Source organism: Hetaerina americana, unplaced genomic scaffold (genome assembly GCF_022747635.1).
Source record: "Hetaerina americana unplaced genomic scaffold, ioHetAmer1.1.p SCAF_10, whole genome shotgun sequence".
Classification (NCBI taxonomy): domain Eukaryota; kingdom Metazoa; phylum Arthropoda; class Insecta; order Odonata; family Calopterygidae; genus Hetaerina; species Hetaerina americana.
The window spans coordinates 6,539,871-6,558,928 of NW_027286070.1; the positions used below are offsets into that span (position 1 = coordinate 6,539,871).

At 35.6% G+C, this 19,058-nt stretch overlaps 1 protein-coding gene across 1 annotated transcript; it reads right to left on the bottom strand.

The window, feature by feature from the left end:
• Positions 1–7,645: 7,645 nt before the first annotated feature.
• LOC139699931 (uncharacterized) lies at positions 7,646–15,472 on the bottom strand. Its single transcript, XM_071598341.1, has 6 exons — positions 15,372–15,472; positions 14,958–15,175; positions 14,763–14,863; positions 14,589–14,685; positions 11,209–11,271; positions 7,646–10,757 (listed from the first exon to the last, which is right to left on the bottom strand). Exons 2-6 carry the CDS (start codon positions 15,021–15,023, stop codon positions 10,581–10,583), a joined length of 504 nt encoding a protein of 167 aa, XP_071454442.1. The 5' UTR covers positions 15,024–15,175; positions 15,372–15,472; the 3' UTR covers positions 7,646–10,580.
• Between the last annotated feature and the right edge of the window lie 3,586 nt (positions 15,473–19,058).

Genomic DNA, 19,058 nt, shown 5'->3' on the forward strand with positions numbered 1-19,058 from the left:
TTCCGTCCACATTTTCCTTAACCTTTTAGTAGTTCTGTAGGAATGTTGTCTACCCCCACAGCCATATTTAATTTCATCTGCTTCAATGCCCTTTCTATCTCATTGTCGAGTATGCCTGCATCTAAGCTATCTTCAGCTACGTCATGTTCTCTTTCTATGTTTAAGTTTGTTGGCCAAGTTCTTTACCATACAGTTTCTATATCTATTCCTTCCATCTCTACATATATCCCTCATTTCACTGTTATTCCACGAAGTCCCCAGGTAAAATGACTTCCTCTACCTCCCAGACCCCCTTGAGGGCAGCATAAGATTGAAGGAGGGATTGTGATCATTTGCATATAGTGCAGTTTTGTTCTTAAAATGAGTAGATGGAAAAAGTAGTGGACTGTTAATGGAAGGGATAACTGAAGGTAATCAAAGACACTCTTGAAGTTCAAATTGTACTGTAGGACAAAGCTACAACTCTTTATGACCTTGCATAAGGAATTGTAGGAAGAGCACGTTTGCACTTCTCGCTACTGATAAGCAGAGGAGAGTTTCTAGGGGAATTGTGGGAGTTATCCTGTCATTGAACAATGGCTAGCCAAGTGCATGAATGCAGAGATGACAGTTTGATTCCGTAGTAGTTGTTGGCAGAAATGGCTGTGCTTTGATCTGTGTCCCACTGCAACAGTGATATTTCCATTTACCAGCTGTTATTACATTACATTAAAATGTGTATGCACACAAATATCCTTTAAAACCACGGAACAATTAATATAAACTAAATAAAAGTATGGACTCACAGACCAGGAATATTGTTGAGATATTCATCAACAGAGTGGAACATGTTATGTACATTGTAGATATCTTTTTAATTTATATTTGAATGCTGTAGTTCCCTTAGCATCTTTTATACTTTTGGGTAATTTGTTATACTTGTGTAATCTCATGCCCATTATGCTACTTTGATAAACTGAGTAGCATATCAGAAATATTAGAACTAGGTTTGAAGTCACTCACGAAGTGAAGGTTAAATTTCAGATTAAATCTCTTGCATCAATTGGGAGGATGTTTCTTTAGCAATGAAGTTGAAAATGTATTATCAGGCCCTTCGTACTATGGCAGGCAAGATCATGTCTCTAACATTGGAAAGATTAGGTGTAGAACAAATAGATTTAAGATTATTTTTTCCACGTATGAGGGTGATTTAAAAAGTTTTCAGAATGGAACTGAAATAAATGACTAACTTCGGTGAAACTTTTTTATTTTTCAATTTCTGAAATGTGATGAAGATTGTCTCAAAAATACCCGTTTAGCATCAAATGCTTGCATAGCACCAAATTTAATTAACTACGCAAGGTTTGCCGTTTAGCTGAATAACTAATGCTAACTTAACATCTAACTTAAGGTGCCCTTCATCAAAGTTCATGCCTTAGAATGAACACTTTTCACCCACGAGAGTAATTTGAAAAGTTCTCAGAATGGAAAAGAAATAAACGGCTTACCTCTGTGAATTTTTTAAATATTTAAATATAGTATCCCTGTACACTAATGCACTTGTTCCAGTGATATTTGAATGCATTGATCCCATCTCAAAAATAAGATTCCTTCAGACCTGCAAAATACGAGGGTCATCCGGAAAGTAGTACCCGTTCGTGAAATAAAGACACAAAAGTAAATATTAACAAACATAAAAAATTTTATTTGAAAGAGGATACTTTAAACTACTTCTCAACATAATCTCCAAGCAAATTAAGGCATTTGTCATAACGTGTGACAAGTTTCTGTATTCCTGCTGCATAGTCCTTCGCCGCCAGCTCATTGAGATACGCGAGGGACCCATCTTGGACAAATTTTTGCATAATGCAGATGGTGTTTAACAATTTCATGAACAATTGTTCGAGAAACATTGGGAAAATGCTCACAGATGTCATCAATTGTGACGCGCCGATCGTTCCTCACGAATTCGTCAACTGAGCTCACCAGTTGGTCTGTAATGACAGACGGTCTCCCCGAACGCTCATCGTCGCGTGTGTTCCCCCTCCCCATGTTGAAGTTGCGACACCACCGCCGAACAGACGACTCGTCCATTACATTGTCTCCATACACCTCCTTTAATTGGCGATGAATATCACATGGGCGAACGTTTCTTGCATTGAGGAATTTAATCACTGCCCTCACTTCACAACTGGCGGCGTTCTCAATTTTTTTAAACATTGTAAACAATCACAGAAACAACACAGGCAATGCTAGCGTCACGCAACTTGGCTCAGAGAAGGCAGACAAGCCACTGAAGCTATCTGACCTCGTCCAGCGGCTACTCGCGTCGTCAGCACTTCATGCGGCACGAACGGGTACTACTTTCCGGATGACCCTCGTACCTATCTACTTCGGCTGTTAGTTCTTTGTTTGAAGAGAATATCTGCCCACCAAGGAAAATTTTGTGCTTGGGGAAAAAATGGAAATCTGATGGAGCCATATATACAGCCGATACATGCAAAAGATCTAGAACCCTTGGAATAGATAACTCTTAAGTGACTGTGCCCATTTATCACTGTAGAGAACCCTGGTCCTACCTATTTTGCTGTCAATTACTTATAACGTATGTACACAGTGACCTGATGAAAACAAAACTCAAATTTAACATGTTTCAAAAACTTACAAGTATTATGTACATAAAAAAATACTGTTGAAAAGCAAGATTTTTCATAAGAGTAATGATAATGTAATTTTGTGTGTTGACTCATTAGGATATACATAGCTGTGTCACACTGACATAATATTACACTGCATTTCCTCCTATAAATCTGCATAAGAGACTGGAGCAGTTGAGTGATGCTATTATAAGGTCATGACCTAGGAGACTATATGAAATGCAGATCAAATGTAGTTGCATTTTCTGCTGATGTCTAAGGTCTTTTGCAATAATTGTTTACTTCAATACAGATGGCTATTAAAAATTGCTCCTATGTTATGAGTGAAAGAATTCATTCACATAACCTGCAATGAAATGGCACATCCTGATGTCATGGACAGTGTACATTTATAAATGAGGATATCTCAGTATATCAGTCTGCTATTGGTAATTCAGAGCCTAGATAATAACCTTGCATAGCATGCATCTATTTTCTTTTCAGTTTCCTGATATCAGTTTGTATTATGCAATCCCCTAATGATCAAGTTTGTGTAATGATTAATGAATTACTTGCCTTTTGTCATCTGTACTCGTATCAGTGCAATGCCATCTTAAACCATAGTGGTGTGTTAGTTGACCTTGTTTTGTCATCTGTTATGGACCAGTGGGTGTTACGTGATTTATCCTTTCTGTTGATTACCATTATCCCCCAATTAGCAAAACATAGAACTTTTCATTTGCAATGAATTCTAGTTAGAATACATGATCTGAATAAAAAGTATCGGGAAGCATTTCAGGAAAAGATTTATTTCAGATATTGTGAAAATTCTTCAAAATACATCCCTTGAGCATTGATACCCTTTTGCCTACGGATTTTCCAAGACTCTATGGCTCCCTGGTAGACAGAATCCAGAAGGTCCTTAAGAGTATGCTTGCAAGCTTCTTTGATGGCACTTAGGGTCCCATGGTGGTGTCTTTTGAGGGAGGATTTCGCTTTTATAGGAAATAGTCTGCTGGTGCTAAGCCAGGACTGTAAGGGGGTTGGGGAACCGTCACGATACTATTGCAGAAGGTCTTCGCTAACAGATGCTCGACTGCTCTTGGTTGTCCATCAAGACCTTCAGCACGAGTTGAGTACAGATCTTTTGAATTGCCAATTTTTCATTGATAATGGTGAGCACTGTCACCTTATCAATGCCAATACAATCTGCAGTCATGCAAACTCTGAATCAATGGTCTGAATTCAGCCCTTCGTGCACGTCAGAAAAAAATTGCTACCGATACTTTTTATACATACCTTGTAGCCCTATTAGTAGATACAATTTTAACTATTGTGATTTTTTAGAGATCTCTGGTCAGCAAAGGATTAATTGGCCAGAAATGTCATGTCAGCTTAACACTGATGATGCTGTTTCCTTATGATCTAATAAGTCTGTTTAATTAATTAATCATTTCAAGTGTAACTTTTCCCTAGGTTTCATTGCAGTGCAGCATCATCAGGCATCTGCACTGCAGGGACACCTGGGTGGCGTGGAAGTTAATTTTTCATGTGGATTTACAATGTTTTATTCTGACATTACTCAAGTCTGTATATCCTAGTCACTATGATGGGGAAAAGCATGTATCTCAATTAGTTTATGAAGAAAATACTAAAGTTTGCTGTCTCCGGCGTAACTTTATGGAATTTACACATATTTAAAATGAAAGAAGTAACTTGGTAATTTCACAAAAACTTTTTTATAATATGACCTAGGTTTTGCCATTGAACATAATCATAAGTTTTTGTTAGGTATCATCAGGTATTTTCATTTTAAATAAATAACTATAAAGCTAAAAACAAATTCCTCATAAGCGTTTTAAAAACTCTGAAGACTTGCACATCTACTAGAGCTTCTGTGAATTATGTCAAAAATGTGAACAGTTAAGTAAACAATGTTACCCAAATGTATCAACACTGGAAGAAAATATACTTGGTAATACCAAACATTTCTGGAGTGACATAAGTAATCTTCATGATTCTCAAAGTTTGCTGGATGAGATGTTCTTAAACACTTGGAAGGGTGTAAGAACCTATGATACAAGTGATCTGTTTGCTACTCGCTATTTGAAAGTGCTCAACCATGCTACATCCACCAGACTTTACTACCTGATTTCCCAATATCAGTTGATATTAGCTCCCTTAACATCTTTTTTTTTTAAGGTCAGTCCACTTTTCATAATCTTCCGAATATCCCTAAGTATTGCAGTCAGTCCGGATGCTTTCAAGACAAGATATGTTGTTCCTATACACAAGAGGGGTGACATAAGAAAAAAAAGACAATAGTAATTATCGCCCAATTTTCATTCAATGTTAGCCAAAATTCTGGAGAGTATTTTGACTGACAAGAACAGTCCTTGGATTTGGCCAGATCCTTCTAACTGAACGAATGGGTTGTTCATCCTCCACTAAACTATTGATTTTCCTACATGAATCTTCTCATATATTTGAGCACAGTAACTAAGTTGATTTGATTTCAGCAAAGCTTTTGATATGGTTCTTCATCCCCCCCTCTTGCTAAGAGGATTTTGTCAATCTTTTCAGAGGAAGTCACTTCCACAGGACTTCCTGAACGATGTTCATTATTTGTCGATGTACGGCCACGTTTGAACTCACATACCCAATTGTGAACTTTTGCAAACAGAGGAGCAGATGTGCCATGAACTTCATCCAAATCGCCTTTGATCTCTTTCAGTGTTAAGCCTTATAAATAGAAGCATTTAATCACCACATGAAACTCATGAAGACTGCACCCATGACTTAATTTATTAGATAAATACAAATTATTTGAGATGAATACTAACAGAAAGGGAAGAGGGAGATTAGCTGCTGTTGTTGAATTAAATGGTACATCAACATTATGTCACTGAACTCACCAATATATTAAGAATCCTTCTTCTCATACACACATTACAACAGTAGGAAACATCATGACAATTAAAGCTTCTCAAAACCTAAATTATATGAAATACAAATGGCTGATGACAAAACACTTGTCAAATGCTCTCATGGAAGCTTGCTGGATATATGGTCTTGTCTATTAGAAGTTGACTTTGGAAAAGAACCTGTGAAAAATTGATGTTTTGTACTGTGTAATTCATTTTAAGTAATTAAGGTTCTCAAGTCTTAAAAATGATTTCTCTATGGCTATAATGACATGTCATCCTAATTTCATTGGGAGAAAATAGAATATGCACAATAGTGTGCAATATCCTAAGGAATAAAATCATGCACAGTTTGCATAATTTATTTATTGCATTGCATATTTTGTTTATATTTTTTGTAAGAAAGTCTCACAGATGTTAATAATAATTTAAATTAAGTAGCGTTATGGTACTAGCAAACAAAAACACAGAAAAAACATACAGATGACGCTCTTATTCTGAATTTTTGGTCACCAAACCACCTTTCTCTGCGGAAGTCCCTCAATTTCTTCCTCCTGAGAAAGATGGTTTGGCCACCAAAAATTCGGAATAAGTGTGTCATCTGTATGCATATATATATATTATTTCCAAACTCTTCTCTAATTGTGGAAATTCTTACATAACTCCTGATTTTCCTACTTCATTGACTACTTAAAACATGCCCATCATATTCAACGCATCTCATTCGTAAATAATTTCTCTTTATAAATGATATATTTCTTTATTAAACCATAAACGCAGTAATCAACCCGCAGGCTGGTTTGGTTGGTGATTGTAGAGTTCACCCTGTACGAAGCCCAACAGCATGTGAAATTCACACATCAGGGTAGGGGAGTTAGTTCCTTACCCTGTGCCAGTTATGGTTTCCCAGGAAGATCTGGTACACAAAAATTCATACAGCTAGGGTTGAGCTGATGGTGCCTAGAGAGGCTTGCCCGGGAATCAAACCTGGGCTCTCTAGTCAGTAGTCTAATGCTCTAATCCTAGATTACCACGACACACATTTCCATATTAAAAGATTACTGTAGCCACCAACAATGGGAACAACCCGATTCTAGTTGAAAAAATACTTCGGAAAAAGCAAAAAGGGATGGCCTTAAATAGAATTTCCTCTTCTCAGTCTGCTGCATCAAAAGTGGTTCCTGATCCCATACCTCTCTACCATAAAATGCTTATCTCCTATACCATAAAATCTCCAATCACTCACCTACCTCACTCAAAGCAGCCTTTTACTCACCCCTTACTCTCTCCAATCTTATGGCTAATGGCAAAGACAAACAGGAAATATTCTCAAATCAAGAATTTATAAACTGAATTGCGATAGTTGCAACATCTCTTCATGTCGAACGGACGGGGAGAAATTTCAAGACAAGCCAAAGAATTCGCTAGGTGTCACAAAAATCAGAATTCCAATGACTTCTTTGCAAAACACCTCAGAATTCAGCCAAAAGAGTAATTTTTCTCCATAAAGGATTAGAAATGGATGCTCTTGAGCAAATCAAAATAAAGAGGCAGTAGACAGACATCAAAAAGATCCATACAGTGCAATGAGCAGTTGTACCCACAAAAATCCCCACTCCTTCCCAAGAAAATTACCTTGAGGGAAAATAACCAAAACATCTGGTCCCCTGCCCCAACCCTTCCCTTGCCACTCCACCCCTCTGCCACATCATGGCCATACCACTGATTCTTTCCCTTCCCTTAACTAAATAACCCTGATTCCCCACCTTCAACATCCTACCCTTCCTCACCCCACCCATTCCTCTCCTCAGTCCTAAGCATATATACGATACAATCATATTCTAGTGCTGCATGTAAATGAAATTTGCAGCTGATGATCCTGCAAGTCAGTAAAATGTTGTACCTTGAAATAAAGTATGTAAAAAATCTTTTAATATGGATGTCAAATTCTTCCTCAAAGTGAAGCCTGAAACCGTAGAGTATAATAATATATTTTCCAAATTGCATATGCTGCAGGAGATTAAAACTAATTGTCTACCATTTAGGTAAAGAGAATAAAATTGTACGCACCACAAATAAATGGTGCTCAGGTATTTTAATGGTTAATCATATGTCATATTCCAGAAGAAAATATATTTATATCACAAAAATACATTTTTTCACTAGGATCTTTATGATGATAACACAGACAGAAGATACAAAATAGCTACAGCACAGACCTTAAAAAATTGTGGCTAACCACTAAAACAGATTAGCCTAACTGCATTTAGTAGACGGGCATTTAAGAATTTCTTTTAAGAACATAAATCTTTCGTAAATTTAATAGAGAAGTTACAGCATTATCATGGAATGTATAAATCCCCTCATATAGCATCATGAAATGCACACAAATAAGGGTAGCATCTATGCCTTAGCGAGATTAGTATCGAATTTGGTTATTGCTGCTAATTAAATCATAAGTGAGGAGGTATTGAATAACTGGCATGAAAATGACATTTAAATCTGACAGATACTTTTATCAGGCTAGAAGATGCACTATTGTACAACAAAGCGACACTCATTTACTTTGAAGGGTGGCACTGCTAAGACAACCAATGTTTAAAAGCCTACACGACCAGTGAAAAATTGACAAATATCTAGATGAAGTAATCTTTCTGAGCTCACAATTTATGCATTTACCTTTGGGGGAATTAGTATGGTGTTTTAAATTGTTCCCTGAATTCAAATTTACAATTGAAAACTACTTTATTTAAACAGTAATTTAAATGCAATAATTTTAGTTCTTGAAGAAAAATAGAAGGTAAGGCTACAATGGCATTGTAATAGTATGTTAGGATTTTTGCAAACGTACATACACTATCATATGGTATAAGCTCAACATTAAAAAGCTAAAAATTGAATCAGTGGTGGCATTTATGTTAGGTCAACATGAAAATAATAAATTCTATACATTTGAATGGTTATACCGCTTTAATAAACACCATTGCCTTCGGTGATGACAATAATGATAATTGCTTATTTAATGGTTTTATGAGTAAATTATTTAATATCTTCACGAAAACAATTCATAAACCAAATTAATTATTTTCAACTTTTCTTATTGGAGTACAAAAAAACCGAAATATATGATTTAACAATGATCTCTTTAAATGTTGTCTCAAATAATATTATATCTGATAAGTATGAAAAAACAAGCATCACTAGGCAAAATAGGTAGTACTAACTTGCACCTCACATTAAAAACAGCTAAATGTTTTAACTACCTACACCAACACCTATCACTTAAATTTTCTTAAACCAGAAGCAATTATGAAGACTTACGTAGAAGTATGATCAAGAATCAAATATGATCAAAATTAAAGGAAACTATTCACAGTTTTCCCTAACTGTGCCGCATGTTTAAGGTTGGACATATTTTGGAACTTTTTGTAGTTGAGGGAGAAAAGCATTTTGCATGGGTGTCTTCCATTTGAAATCAAAGAGCCATTGTTTTCATTATTTACCAGTCATTCAGTTTTAAAAAGTTGAATTGTTCAAACAATATTTGATGGTGGCTCACTTTTCAGTAAATAATAATCTTCATTTGTTAAAGAGCAGCAATTGTCACTATAAATGTCATCATAAGAAAATCACATTAAAACATTCATTCATTACCACAGTGAAGAGATACCCATGGATTTATATTTCACTCTGGAGAAGTCCAGTTCACAATATTTGCTTTAAGAATGCAAGGGATTTGAAATCAACAATCCTCGATTACATTTTTAAACCTATTATAGCTAGTCAGTCCTGCAGTATGGGGACGTTTGTAATAGAATTTTAAGGTTAAGTTATCTGCTTGGTTGAAGGTTATGGACAATCTGCATTGGGTAATGTCTAACATATTGCCTCTTAATACAAGGTTATTTACATAATATTTTACATAAATTAAGCACTTGTTAATATATATGTTTAAGACCTTAATCACTCTTAGCCTGACAAATGGTGGGCGACAATGCTCATGATGGCCAGAGGTGGTTATAACCCTAATTGCTTTCTTTTGTAACATAAACCTAGCTTTTGTGTCACTTGCATGTCCTCAAAGCCTTAGGCCATAACTTAGGTGACTTGGAAAAAGGTAAAATAGGCAAGTTTCAAAAGTTCCTCAGGCACTTTTAAGTTTCCTGATTAGGAAGAGATTCTTGAAAATTATTTTAGAGATTGCAGTTACATGACTTTTCCAGCTTTACCAGTACCTCTAAGGTCACATATAAGATATCGTGTTTTTTCACAATTTAAAAATATTTTCTTCACTGAGAACCAGTCCCTTGCTTGTGGTTGTATGTGTTTCAGTTCTTCAAGTGCCTGTTCAGGATTTTTACATTTATTTACAAAAGTAGTAGCATCAGCATACAGGATGCAATCAGTAGGTATGTCACTTGGTAAGTCATTGATCATCAGCAGAAATAACAGAGGACCAAATATAGAGGCACACTATTTTTTACTGGGCATATCCTGGGGCACACTATTTTTACTTGCAAAAATTTTGACTTATAGCCATTTACTTCTACCATTTGTTTATGGTTTTTTAAATATGAGGTCATGAATTTTAGTTCAGAGCCCTAGATGTCATAATACTTAAGTTTTAGAATGAGGATTTGGTGGTCTACATAATCAAATGCTGAAAAGATGTCAAACAATGAGAGAGATAAGCACACCCTATCTCCAAAAAAAAATGATTCAGAGATAAATTTTAAAAGAATTGAAATAAATTAAAGATACATACTTCCTTTTAGGGTAAATTTTTCTTTGTCGGTAACTGCATCTATTAGCCGAACAAACACAATTTTCACTTTATTGAAAAATCACATTAACTCAGAACTTCACGATAAATAAAATAAAAGGCATGGCACTCATTGGTGATTGGAAGCTATGTTACACCAATTGCATTACATCAGCTAGGCTGAGTTAACATGCAAATTAGTTGAAACCTATCCATCTTGTCAATCAGAATTTGAAGAAAATGCTTGCATCCAGCCAACAAAATGAAGTATTTGTAGCCTCATGACCATGGGGTGTCCATCTTGAGAGATTCTGAAGCCTCTGGTTCTTTGGAGTATGGTGGAGGTGGGCCCCGGTCCGATGCAAAATTGATGCTGTGCTCTCTGCTGCCATAAACTTCTGGTGGCATTTGGAATGTGGAATCTTCTTCATGAAGACGCTCGCCATCTTCACAGGGCTGTAAACAGGGGGGAAAGTACTTATGGAGTGAAAATACTTATTAAGTGAAAGAGTTCATACTCATAAAAAGATAAGGCCATGCAAAATGCTAGGCAAGCCAACGAAGAACATCAACAACATCTCCAGCATGCTGTGAGCAGTTTCAAGTCAATATGAAATAAGGTTGGCCATTATGAAATGCCATAAGAAATAAAGGGGCAAAAGGTGAACAATGAAGTCCATCAGGCATGATTAGGGTGGCACTCTTTAAATCTGTACTAAAACTGTTGACAAGACAGGAATCAGAAGCTTATTAAACAGGAACAAGTACCAGAGAGCCCATATGATAATGAGCATTAATGTACTGGCTTGACAATCAAAAGTAATACATCTCACAAATAATGCTACAAGCAGGAAAACAGTCAGATTTATATTACAGTGGAAATGATTTCATATATTAGCTGTCTTACATGGAATTGCTGTGAATCATCTGATGCAGATGGATCACTTGCCAAGGGCACATAGGTGGCTGCCTGAAATGAATGAAGATAGCATTATAAATCAAGATTGGAGATTGATCGACTCTTCTAATCTAATCGAAATGGGTACTGTGAGGTTTCAAGTTACTCATCCATAACAGCAATGAAAGAAAATACGCATAAATTTATCCCTGAACAAAGATTTTACAGGGATGATTGTTTTTATCATTAACAAATACTCAAGGGTGCATCTTGAACTAGAACAGAATGATCGAAAAGCAAAAATATTAAAGTTTGAAATCCTTCTTTTATGAATGCTCCCAAAAATGAAAGTAATACAACATCAAATGCAGTGCTATACACCTGAATACACACAACTAAATATATACCAACTGAATTTAAAGACATTGAGAAAATAAAATTAATGATATGAGGTGTATTAATTTACATATCTGCATTCATGGCTGATACTGTTTTTCATAGCACTTACAGAAATATCCTTTTTGAATGAAAAGCCATTTTTAAGAAATAACATATTATTAGCATACCAGCTAAATTGGTTCGGTATAGTTAGCAAAATTTCCAATGATAACATTACCAATGGTGCAAGGTGTATATCTGATAAGTACATTCAGTAGACACTTAGCATTTTTAAGCCATAGAATAGAGCAATCAAACAAATGTTAGTGTTTTTCAGTTTATTAACAGAAAATAGCAATATTTATGACCATGGATTCCGACAAATGAAATGGAAGAGAAGATTTTAACTGTTTCAATAAACTTCTATATGATTGATAATGACTTCCTGAAAATCATAATGCAATATTTTTATACTAACTAGTGACTCTTTCCATTTTAGATGAGCTACGTTACAAAGTACAAATTTAAAAGGAAATCCACCAACAAATGTGAAATAAGCTTTGCTCTAATCAACTTTGAAGACATGGTATTGCATTTTATACACAGAAATTTTCTCTGAATAAATTATAGTAATGTTATTATTTAATGGCAAATTTACTTACATGCTATGAAAATTACAATTGTACAAGTGAGTGCAGAAGACATTCTGCATAGTATGTTCTCGAAATGGTATGGTAATATGACTTCAAATCAAACTTAGTCTAGGGGAATCACACAGTAGCATTGACAACCAAAAAATCACAGTAATATATCCAGAGGTTGTTTTGATAGATGAGCCTAGCTAACCTAATACTTAGCCATTTTATGTCCCATTTGGTATGTGAAAGTCACACATCAAGTTAGGGGGGCTAATTCCTTTTTGTACACTGCTTTTCCTGTGATTTCCCAGGAATATTTGATAGCAGAAAAATCACTCATCTCAGACATAGCTGGACAGTGTTCATTAGAGATGTCAGAATCTTGTCAGGGGCCAGGTACTCATGTCAATTGAAACCTTTGAAATTCTGAGACCACCCAGAAAGTAGTGTAGTGATTCAAACATTGACTTATAGAGGAAGAGAGTGAGACTTGACAGATATTGCCTTAGTGATTGATATGCTCTTCCTACTAGCTCCCCTCCCATTATTGACCACAGCATTAACAACCCTCCCATTCATGGCCACCATCCCCTCCTCCTTTCTTCAACGCATCTTCCTCTGCCTCTTAACCAATGCATGTCTTTTCCCACTTTCTTCTCTGTAACCCACTTTCCCTTTTTCAGAAAATTTGTATGTATATTTCCGAGCAATTAAAAATTTATTGTGAAAATGATTATTGAATGAGTTGTACTCATTCAATTATCGTGATTCACCACACAGTTGAGATGATTGAATTCTTTCCAAGTTGAATTAATTATGGAAATGGAAAAATTGGCAGGGGCTCAGATTGAACAATAGTTTGTAGGGCATATGGCCACACCATGCTAATTTTTTTCCTGAAATCTGTGGATAAGGAGCAACATGTGAGGAAGTGCACTCTTGCGGTGGAGCGATCAAGTCTGGTTTCACATTTTGGGCCTCTCCCTGCACACAGCCTCCCTCAAACACCTTAAAACTGACTGTTGTTACAAATGTTCATTTGCCTTTAGAACAAAAGGCATAATTTAATACAATGGACAATGCCTCTCCACTAAAAAAATACATGCAACATCTCCTTGATCTTTAACTAACTCATATTAGCTTTTTTGGCTGAGGAGACTCTTTCCCCAACCACTGTGATGACTGCACTTGGCTAAGCAATATCACCATAAACTCATTTCTTATCTCCTGTCATAATGATCATAAAAAGTTTTCATTGGAAGCAGATCCAAACTGATTGGCAAGGTTTTCTCGCCAACTGTTTGGCAAGAAAATGGCCGACAAACATGGCAAGAATTCTTCCATGATGTGATTCAGCTTGAGTTTTTCAGTAAAGAGGGCAAGACTCCATCCTGATGCCCACTTCTTCGGCAGTCAAACAATGATCTCCATTAATCACAGCACAAATTCTCTGCAAGTTGTCTGGACTTCTGATATCATCTGTTGATGTGTAAGATTGCTCAGACCTGAGATCTTCACTGACAAAGCTCTGCACCCTTTAAAACACATGAATCACTCTCAGCGCTGTTTAGTTATCACAGACCTCCCCATACGATTTTACCCCTGTTCTTCAACGTTCTATACCATCACTCTATAACTTGCACACCTGCTCAATGCAGCAGGAACAGCTCAAAGAATAATGATCAAAATGGAATGGGCAAATGGCAGCTTGTAATATAAAAATACTCATAGACATGCTCAATATCTGTACTTTGCTCTACATGCCAGTTTGTATTCTATTTTAGATGTTTAGTCTTTTTCAAAACAAGACTTGCATGCTTGGAGTTAATGTGGAGCTATACTCTGATGAAAACAAATCATTATATTCACTTAATCCAAGAAATTTGGCATGACTATCAACAAAACTGATGGGATTCAAGGAAAATCCACATATGGAGGTTAAATGATTTAATGTTTGATATCCAATTCTGCTCTAGATCAAAAAATGAGCAGTGAATTAGAATCACCTCTGTAAGTGACATGAAAAATCATCAGTTTGGACTTAAGTAAACCTGAAGGCAGGAGTCTAATCATGTACATTAAGCCTGACATTGTATATTATGGATAAGCAGAAATCCAAACTGATCACTGACGAATCAAGAATCGTTGGATATCTCAACAAGTTACGTATTATTGGGTAAATGGATTATTTATGCCATTTATGTACACTAAAAATGGAGCATAAGTAAATTAAATTATTTGTGTTGATGCTGATTTGGGAAGCCATCAAATAGATCCGAAAACATATATAACACGTAAATCTCACGTGGGCTTCCGAAAGTTTGAACGGATAACAATTCCATATATTATGGGGGCATTGAAAATAGTTCTCACCGGTTTTACGACAATCTGCGACCTTATGGCAAAGCAGTAACGTAAAAGTCCGCCACCACACGACCAGAGCATGATCGCAAGAATCACAATTCCAGCCCTGAAATGAAACAATCCCGAATCTTTAAATCATGCACTTAAACATATCGTCATTCATTAATCATTCTCTTTCCTTACCAGAAATACCATAGGCTGTAAACAGAGTTACAACAATAATTTTCACCGCAGCAATATTCATCTGGGCCACATAAATTCCACTCACAATAATATGCTAAGACCTACGAAATTAAAGAAATTATATTGTAATGAAAATTGCTCACTTGAAAAACCGTAAACCATAAGACATTTATGCGAAGATCTCTTTACACTTACTATGCCAAATAACAGAGATATAAAAATCGTTATGATTGTGACAGTAGAATATACTGTGCGGGCCATGGATATAATTATTTCATCACATGTAATGCAAATAATTGAGTATATATTTTGTTTCTTATGAGCGGTATTATTTACGTGTAGTACTTGTTAATATCGCTCAATCCATGTTTCAAGTGACTATTTATTATTAAATGCTCCAGATAACAGAATTGCTACAATCAAAGATAATGAAACAATTATTTATCGCACATTCAGAACTTTTCATGATCAATCTCATTACATTCACTGAAGCACTCGATCAGCTGGTGTCGAAGGTTAGACAACACATAATATTATATGACAAATATGTAATAATTCATATTATACTGATTCCAGCAAAAACAGAAGATGTTAAGCTCCGATGAAAACCTTTTCTTCCGACACAGACGCTCTGTCGAAGCTTTAAAAATCCGACAACACGTTTTCGCTGAATTTGAAAATTACGTATGTTGGTTGCATGAATGGAAATTGATATTGCGTTGCTTGCTATTCGTTTGATTTCTACCGGTTCCTACAAATCCAGCGAAGCGGTTTAAGTTGGGGACTATCTGCTTACAATCCGTGGGCAACAGTGTAGTGAAACTGGTCGACACAATGAATTCTTTCCCGTGGAAACGCTAAGTCAATGATTCTTTCTTCGTGCGTTACAAACGGATTTCCACAAATTATGGGCCTCAACCATCTCTCAAATTATCACCCGAGAAAACTTCATCAAGCTAATACGTCAGGATCTACCGGGCACCAGAACTACATTATCACTGTTTTAACAATTACGGAATGATTTAAGCGCAGAACTTCAACATGAAGGAATATGAAAAGATCTGATGCTTTCCCGACGTATGCTGTTAGAGAAGACTTCCGAGTTCTCCATCTGGTCAAACATGGGACTCTATTAATTAGAAATAGGTTCCAGAGGCTTTGATGGTAGTAGTTGATGCAAAATTGCTGTATTTCCTTCAATATGATTAATGCCACATGTTGGCGTATTTAGTTTTAATATTTGATGTGTAATAGGACATTTTCATATTTACCCAAGTTGTAGTCGCTTTACTTATTAAAGTGAATAAGCAGGACGATGGCCGTTGCGACATTAACAGAAAAGTTTTTATTTCGCAGTCTGTCTTGTCAAGCGTTCAAACTACGATACACGACTTTATTTATATTAACTTGCATTTGTATGTATACATTATTCCATGTGGTTCGTTTTTAAGTTGATTGCTTTCGAGTTGCATCGAATTTCATTGGGATAAAACGGCATAAAGCCATCGAAAAAATGTGGTTAACGATTATCATTCTCTATCTATTGCCATACAGGCTGCAGTGTTCATGGTCCGGGAAATTCCAGGAGAGTGGTGGCCTACCAATCCAGCCAAAATAGCACATGATCAGACATTCTGGCTGAACTGATCATGGAGGTACTAAGTGCACTGAAAGGAACTGTTCTGATCTTTACTGCTACTCTTTGTGATATTGGTTGGGACTATATTAATTCTCTGCAACTTTTATGAACTACTTCCTCTAATTCTTTTCTGTTTATTCCTCTTTTTTTTAGATTTTTCAAGAATATTTTCCTTAGGCATTATTTATGATTCCCATAAGCACTGGAGTTAATACAATGCCTATGGTAACCAATTGGGATAGTAATAATTTATTCTCACCAGGCGAACAGGATAGAATAAACACGAGGTCAATTGTACATGATATGAGGCATTTCAGATAAGATAAGTCACGAAGTAATAATAATAATAATACTTTATTCATTTTAAAAATGGTACAACCATATTAAATGTCGTCAATATAAGTATTATTTAACATATAAACATACTTTCTTAAATGTGATGAAAATTGTCACAAAAGAATTCATCCAATGAGTATAGTGGGTGAGCAAGTAACCAGGTATATACCCTATTCTTGAAACTCTGGACACCATCTGATTTCAACTGAGTAGGCAGATAGTTATACAGTCGTATGTTCATATTGTGAAATGTGTTGTAAGTTGATGACAATCTACAATAAGTAGTATTTAGATTCGATTTACCTCTTGTGGAATAGTTATGGAGGTTGGATCTTAATTGGTAAGTTTCTAGATTAACTTTCACATGAATCAGAGCCTTAAAGATATACAAACAAAATACAGTCATGATTCTATACCTAACAAAAAAAGGTTTGCAGGAATCACGTGTTGGTATATTAGCAAGAGAGCGAATAGCTCTCTTTTGCAGTAGCAAAATTTGTTTAACATGAGGGGAAAGACCCCATAACTCAACACCATAATTCAAACGACATTGAAAGAAGGCATGGTAAAGTGTTAAACGATACTCATTTGAAATGATAAAGTTGAGCTTTCTTAACATATAAACAGCTTTACTAAGTTTATTACAGGTCTGACTGATGTGAGTCTCCCAATTAAGTTTTGTATCAATATAAATTCCTAGTATTTTAGCAGTTTCAATATCAGTTATTTTTGATTTAAGACTGCACACAATATGCTGAGTTTTGTTAGTATTTAATTGTAAATGATTAACATCAAACCATTCCTTAGCCTGTTTTTGGGTAGCGCTAGATCGTAACTTTGCATCTTCTGGATGTTGACACTTTTGCACAAAAGTAGTGTCATCAGCATATAAAACAGATCTAGGTTTCATATTACAGGGCAAATCATTAATCATGATAATGAAAAGTACTGGGCCAAGCACAGAGCCCTGTGGTACACCACATTTTACTTTAAGAGCTGCAGACCGACAGCCATCAAGTTCAACCAATTGGTGGCGATCATCCAATTATGACTTCATTAGTTTCAGTGCAACTCCCTTAATACCATAATATTCTAGCTTTGTTAGTAATATTGAATGATTAACACAGTCGAAGGCCTTACTAAGATCACATAGTGTCACTGAGACTGATTCCTTTTCTTCAAATGCATTAATGACATAATTAACTATGGACTCTACTGCCAAAATTGTAGAATTCCCAGATCGAAAGCCATACTGGGATTTGGAAAAGAGATTATTTAACTCAAAAAAATTACATATTTGATCATTCATAATAGCTTCAAAAATTTTACCAAAAACGGGGACTATGGAAATGGGGCGGTAGTTAGCCAAATCATCTTTATCACCTTTAAGTAAGTTAAAGTACTTGAAAATTAGCAGGGATAGAGAATCATATGGTTTCCCAGAGACAACCCTCACTGCCCATTTTTTCAAATTAAACACATTCTGCGATAAGTAAGAATATCCCCAGGAAGGAATACTATAGATAGAATAGGAATAGAATTCACCCTAATAAATATCTTATAGCCCTGTTTTGGTAGTTGTGTGTCAAATTAGTTGTAGAAGACAGCATGTGGAGGTCAATTTGTTACAAAGAGATGTAATATATTCTTCCTTAGAGATATATGAGCTAAATTGGAAACCTAAGAATTTTATTACAGAGGCTTACTTTACATATGTACCATTTGCCTTCAACGGTAAACTTTTTATTTATTTATTCAACACTGATCCAAAAGCAGCCCTTTTTGGCTTTTACATTGGACTAATAACAATGATTAATATTATAACACTACTGCACTAGGGAACTACTGCATTCAGGCATAAATTAAAAAGATATTTACAACGTAATATGTTCTATTTGGTTGACAAATATCTCAATAATATTCCTGACCAGCAAGTTCATACTCCTAGTTTATAGCAATGGTCATAGTCTAGTTCATATTAATGATCAATGATTTTTCCTAATTTATATTTCATGTGCATGGTACAGTCAATGTTCATGGGTTTATGGCTATTATTATGTAACTGTGAGTGCCTTATATCATGTACATGCACCCACCTAGTATTTTTGTATTATGATCTCTGGCCAAAGAAAAAGTAATACTGATAATATAATGGACACAATTACAAACACCCAACCCCTAGGTGTAGGAAAACCCACCCAGGCGGGAATCAAAACCGTGACCTTAGAGTTGGCAGTTGAGGATGTTACTCCGCTGCCACAAGGGCTTGTGATTCTATCAATCTTTTTGAATAAGAAGTGTACCAATTTACTTTTTGGTAT

Bases quoted from the DNA above. Each gene is read 5' to 3' on its own strand.
- LOC139699931 (XM_071598341.1), bottom strand. From the start codon at position 15,023: ATGGCCCGCACAGTATATTCTACTGTCACAATCATAACGATTTTTATA. The intron at 14,686-14,762 runs GTAAGGAAAGAG...GTTTCATTTCAG, and splicing joins TACAGCCTATGGTATTTCTG to GGCTGGAATTGTGATTCTTG. The intron at 10,758-11,208 runs GTAAGACAGCTA...CCCTGTTTACAG, and splicing joins ATGATTCACAGCAATTCCAT to CCCTGTGAAGATGGCGAGCG.